We start from the raw sequence: 6,011 nt of genomic DNA on the forward strand, positions 1-6,011 counted from the left end.
AGATTTCATGATCTTAATAAATTGTAAGTTTAATTTCTCTATTTCCCTTAATAGAAGTATTTTAAATGCTTGTAAAAATGATGAAACAAGTAGTATGTATTAAAAGATTAAAGTTTAGTTTTTTATAGTCCAGTTGAAAACTAGCATATCATCCTCCTAGTTTTCATTGTCATGTCTCAGGGATGATTTTGCTCTAGTGTTTGCCAGGTTCTTTAATAATTTATTTACGAGCCTTTTTTTTTTCCCTGACTGGACTATAAACTCATTTAGGATCGAAGTTGGCTTTTATTCATCTTATTTTGTCAGTATTTAGCTAATCATCTAAAAGGCTTGCCATAACTGTTGAATGAATGAAAACAACTGTTAATTGCTACATTGTCCTAGAATAAGTTCCATATATATTCTTGGGAATATGTTCATTTTCTTTGGGAATTAACTTTGTATTTCACTGTCTTGTCTCTTTTAGTATAGTAACTTGGTTCTTTACTAAATAGAGTTGTTTCATACATTTGTTTTGGCCTTTCTCACTTTTAATATTATTTTGAAATGTTGGTTTAAAGTAGCCAAAGAGGCTGGGCACGGTGGCTCATGCCTGTAATCCCAGCACTTTGGGAGGCCGAGATGGATCACTTGCAGAACACTTGCAGCTAGGAGTTTGAGACCAGCCTGGCCAACATGGTGAAACCCCGTCTCTACTAAAAATACAAAAATTAGCCAGGCGTGGTGGTGGGCACCTGTAATCCCAGCTACTCGGGAGGCTGAGGCAGGAGAATCGCTTGAACCCAGGAGGCGGAGATTGCAGTGAGCTGAGATTGCACCACTGCACTCCAGCCTGGCAACAGAGTGAGACTCTGTCTCAAAAATAATAATAATAATATTTTCTTGGTCATTACACTTGTATTAATTTTTCCAGAATAAGTTTTGTGAAGTAATAAATTTTAGTTTTATAAAGTTCTATTTAAAACATTTTGAAATGCATCAGTTGCCAGAATAAATGATGAAAATAATTCAGAGTTTCAACTGTCTAATGAAAGATTTTTTTTGAAGCTTCACAAATGTGAGATAAATATGACTAAGATATATTTCACAGAAACAAAAATAAGTGTCTAGAGAAAGTAGAAATCAATTGGAGGAAGTATTAGAACATCACATACAAGAACCCAAAAGTATTGAAAAAAGAAAGCGTTAATTCTTTTTTTTTCTTTTGAGACGGAGTTTCACTCTTGTTGCCCAGGCTGGAGTGCAATGGCATGATCTCAGCTCACCGCAACCTCCGCCCCCCGGGTTCAAGCAATTCCCCTGCCTCAGCCTCTTGAGTAGTTGGGATTACAGGCATGCGCCACCATGCCTAGCTAATTTTGTATTTTTAGTAGAGACAGGGTTTCTCCATGTTGATGAGGCTGGTCTCGAACTCCCGACCTCAGGTGATCCACCCGCCTCGGCCTCCCAAAGTGCTGGGATTACAGGTGTGAGCCACTGCACCCGACCAGAAAGGGTTAATTCTATCAAAGAGTCTGAAAAAGAAAAAACTTTGCAGGAAGTAAATAAAACTACACTTAGTTTTAATGACTACTTTTACTAGATAAAGTTGGAAGTCCACATCAACAGATACAAACAAGGTCTACATCAGAGATGTTGCATATAATAGTATAATATATCAGGAAACTACAAGTAGCTTCTATTGATGCAACATAAAGATGGGGAGAAGAAGGGATGACACTGGAGAGTCAGATTACAACAAGATGAAGAAAAACTCCACATGCCATGTGAAAACGTATAAATTTTATCCCATTAGTCCCAGAAAATTCTCTAAGTAAGACAGTTTGACATGGTCTGATTTGCACTTTAGATTGACCATTAATTCCAGTAGCATCTAGAAAAGGGACTGGATAATGGAACGAATGTTAGGAGTTTGCTGAAACAGTTCAGATGACAATGTAGGACATAACCAAGTGGGCAGTGGAAATACAAAAGAAAAGGAAGTTAAACTGATCAATAATAGAAAAAAGCTTTTCTTAAAAAAGATGACTAGGAAAATGAGAGGGCAGAGTTGAGGTTAACTTCCTAGCATAAGTCTGGCTGAGGTGGCTGAGTACCATATGGAAATGAAGCTTCTTAGGTTTTTGGAAATATAAATCTGCAACTCAGGAGAAAAGTCTAAATTGGAGGCATAGATTTGGAAAGCTAATAAGCACAGGAGATACTTGAAGCTGTAGGTATGCAGATTTTTCCAAGGGAGTACGTAAAAGAGTCAAGGAGAAAATACTGTGAGAAAAACAATCAAGGACTAATCAAAGAAATCATAAAAGGCAGATATAATCTCAGAAAGAAATGTATTAGCCAGGCATGGTGGCACACGCCTGTAGTCCCAGTTACTCAGGGGACTGAAGTGGGAGGATCACTTGAGCCCAGGAGTTGAAGGTTGCAATGATCTATGATCATGCCACTGCACGCCAGCCTTGGTAAGAAACCAAGATTTTGCTTCTAAAAATAAAAATAAAAACTTAGAAAAAAAAACTAAAAATATATAGCTGTAAAGGACTATGTTCATAAAGACAAAAGATTCCAATCAAGAATCCAACCATCCATCTTAAGTAACTAGAAAAGGGTATGGCTGGGCGTCGTGGCTCACGCCTGTAATCCCAGCACTTTGGGAGTCCACCCGGGAGAACCCAGGAGGCAGAGGTTGCAGTGAGCTATTGCACTCCAACCCAGGCAACAAGAGCAAAACTCCGTCTCCGAAAAAAAAAAAAAAAAAAATTTCAAAAGAAAATAAAAGAGAAAGAAAAGCTAACTGTTGGGGGAGAAAAAAGAGAAAATAACAGTACAAATTTTTCCAGCGAAGTGCAAGAGACTCTCCCTCAATCACCCACAGGATAAACATCATTCACTAGGTGTCAATCCTACACTTGCACTTGCAATGAAAAATATAAATCCATTACATTGGTCCCATGATGTCTACTTTCTTTTAATCCCAAGTTTATTTTCTAAAGATGTTCAGGATTAAAGAATAAAAGAACAATTCTAAATTTACTTATGCAAACTGAAGATGATGTTAAACAACTTCAGCTTTTATACTTCTCTACCAAAGAACAGTAACAAGTTTATTTTATTTTCAAGGATGCTGCCAATCACTTTTCCCTGTAGATACCTAGTGTTGAGGGACTCCTTGTTATCAAGAGTATTCATTATCTAAGCTTCCGCAGGCACAGGTTGAATAGGGAGGCAAGAATTATGAATCAATCTACTATTTATAAAAAATAACTTATAATAAGATAAGCCTTCCATCCTAACAGCGCCCACCCTTAAAGCAACAAGAGTGTCTATGCCTGCTCATTATGCCATTAGTCTCTTGTTGGCTGTAGATACTGTAAACATTTGACGATAAAATCCAAACGCAACACATACTGACTGCAAATTAAACCACATTAGCAAAATATGCAAGATTTCAGGAAGTTAATGAAAAATGTATTGAAAAACTGCTTGGAATCAAGCAATATGAACAAATGAGTCTTGAACATAAACAGTCTCGAATAAATGAGATCGGTGAATAAATGAGATCGGTTAATAAATGAAAAAGAAAATCAACAAAGTTGACACTACCCTCAAAATGAGAATTTTTGAACATCAAAGGATTATGGAAGGTTCTTTGAGGAAACTGAAGAAACTTTCAAACATTTTTTGCAAGAATAATCTTCATTATAATTACATTACAAAGACAGTATTTGCCTTATATGCTGATTTCAGAACCCAATGCAGCAAACGATACAACAACTCCACTGTAAAACACCTCGTACCAAACCAGATATAATTTAAAATACTATCTTCCATTTATTTGCTATGTGGAATATGGGGTAAAATAATTAAAGTGTCCTATATATTAATAACCCAAACCCTAAAAAATAAAATTCATATTCCAAGCAAATTCTTCACGTAGGTACCAGTAATTACCTGCACTGGCAAGAGAGATCTCAAAAGAACTAGAAAAACCATTTGTAAAAATAAAAAGACCTTCAGAAACTTTAAACACTATTATCATTTTGCCTTAAAAAGAAACAATAAAAGCCAAACTGATGAACCATATTGACCTATCATCCTCTTATTGGCAATCTACAAAAATTTTTCACTAAGGTGCTGAATAATTGACTCACTGCAGCACTGGATTTCACCTAATCAATAGAACATGCCAGCTTTCAATCTAGATTCTCTACAAAAGGCAACCTTTGTGATAAACGAACCACTAGAGAAGATTCTAATAAAACTTACCATTGTGTATTGCATTCAGCAACTCTGAGAACGCTTTTAAGTAAGGAAAAAAGGACTTCAGGTTAAGATCATTCTCAAACACACAAAAGAAATACATAGCCATAGACTGAATCAGTATAATAAAATTTCAATAAGTCTATCATGTATCATTGTTTGAATCATTAAAACTGCAAGCTTGGCTCCATTTTTACATGGTATAAATTTTTAAATATTGTATTCCACTTGCCAACACATCACCAACTAAATTGAGATATGTTAGATATATTGCCATAATGATAATAATTTCCTTAGTAATAAATATGTATTTCAAATCACTTTTTAAAAGACATTTATGTCAATGTAATGTCTTGCTAAAAGCGAGTCACTATAGGATGCAATTCTATATAGGTAAAATCTGCCTTAGGGCACACTTAACAATATTTATCATAAAGAAAAACCTCATTATATCATCTAACCCTATCAAATATTCTCATTTCCTAGACTTCAGTATAAGAAAGCCTCAACACATGTAGAAGACTAATCAAGAAAGCCACCTAGTGCAAATATACAAATATTGAAACATTAAGAATAGAAAACAAAATGTTAAAAAAAAAACCACACACATTATTTCAAGAAGGAGGTAAAGTTACAATTCTGCAATAAAAGCACCATAATAAAGGACCAACAATAATTAAAATTTATACACAATTTGACTGTAATATGGGCCCATAACAAGACAAAGCAGTGTATTATCTCTGCAGGAGAAAAAAATCTGTTCAATTAAGAAAAACTTGCATTTCGGAAAATTAAAATTGAGAGGTTCCCAGGTGGCATAACATACTTGAAAGAGCACTAGAGGAGACAAAAGGCTCGGGTTATCAACCCAGTTAGACAACTTACTAGTTGTTGGGCAAGCTCCATCATGCCGATACTGCATGGAAATTTCTGTTGAGAGGAAGGAAAAAGGAAATCAGTGAATAAATTGTCAGTGACTCAAGGGTAAAAAAAGAAATAGGCCAGAAAAATGGAGGGAAATTCACCTAAAAGTGTAGTTAAGTAGGCCAACTAGAACTTCAAAAACAAAAATTATAAGCTAATAATTGGGATGTGAGGGGGAGAACCAAATGTAACAGAATTCTCATAAATCTTAATGGGAGTGTGTGGAATGTATCCGTGTGTTTTTACAGAGTGAGGGAAAGACATAAGGGCTTACAAATGAATCTGTGTAACAAGTGTCTGAGAATATAAGGCTTCATTAATGGGAGAAAGTATGATTCGCAACATGATACACTAATACGCTTTAGATTTTCGGGTTTTTTTTTTTTTTGAGACAAAGTCTCACTCTGTAGCCCAGGATGGAGTGCAGTGGCACAATCTCAGCTCACTGTAACCTCTGCCTCCTGGGTTCAAGTGATCCTCCCACCTCAGCCTCCCAAATAGCTGGGACTACGGGTGCACGCCACCACGCCTAGCTAATTTTTGTATTTTTAGTAGAAACAGGGTTTCACCACGTTGGCCAGGCTGGTCTGGAACTCCTGACCTCAAGTGATCTGCCTGCCTCGACCTCCCAAAGTGCTGAGATTACAGACATGAGCCACCGCTCTAGGCCTAGGTCATTCATTAGATGGGAAGAGTTTGCCAAAAACATTTGAATCCTGTTTTCATGTGGAAATCACAATCTAAGTATGATAATTTAGTTGATATATGAGCATAAATACATTATGACTTACATAGGAGCATAAAACTTATTAAGTTACACTTAGCTC

At 36.0% G+C, this 6,011-nt stretch overlaps 1 protein-coding gene across 1 annotated transcript in view; it reads right to left on the reverse strand.

The window, feature by feature from the left end:
• MLLT10 (myeloid/lymphoid or mixed-lineage leukemia (trithorax homolog, Drosophila); translocated to, 10) overlaps nucleotides 1-6,011 on the reverse strand; it is a 229,455-nt gene that overhangs the window by 60,316 nt on the left and 163,128 nt on the right. The window contains exons 12-13 of the mRNA XM_011963857.1: nucleotides 5,146-5,190; nucleotides 4,267-4,299 (exon numbers count right to left, since the gene is read on the reverse strand). Coding sequence (XP_011819247.1) covers nucleotides 4,267-4,299; nucleotides 5,146-5,190 — 78 coding nt within the window. The remainder of the gene's footprint in view (nucleotides 1-4,266; nucleotides 4,300-5,145; nucleotides 5,191-6,011) is intronic.

Source organism: Colobus angolensis, unplaced genomic scaffold (assembly GCF_000951035.1).
Source record: "Colobus angolensis palliatus isolate OR3802 unplaced genomic scaffold, Cang.pa_1.0 Scaffold63, whole genome shotgun sequence".
Classification (NCBI taxonomy): domain Eukaryota; kingdom Metazoa; phylum Chordata; class Mammalia; order Primates; family Cercopithecidae; genus Colobus; species Colobus angolensis.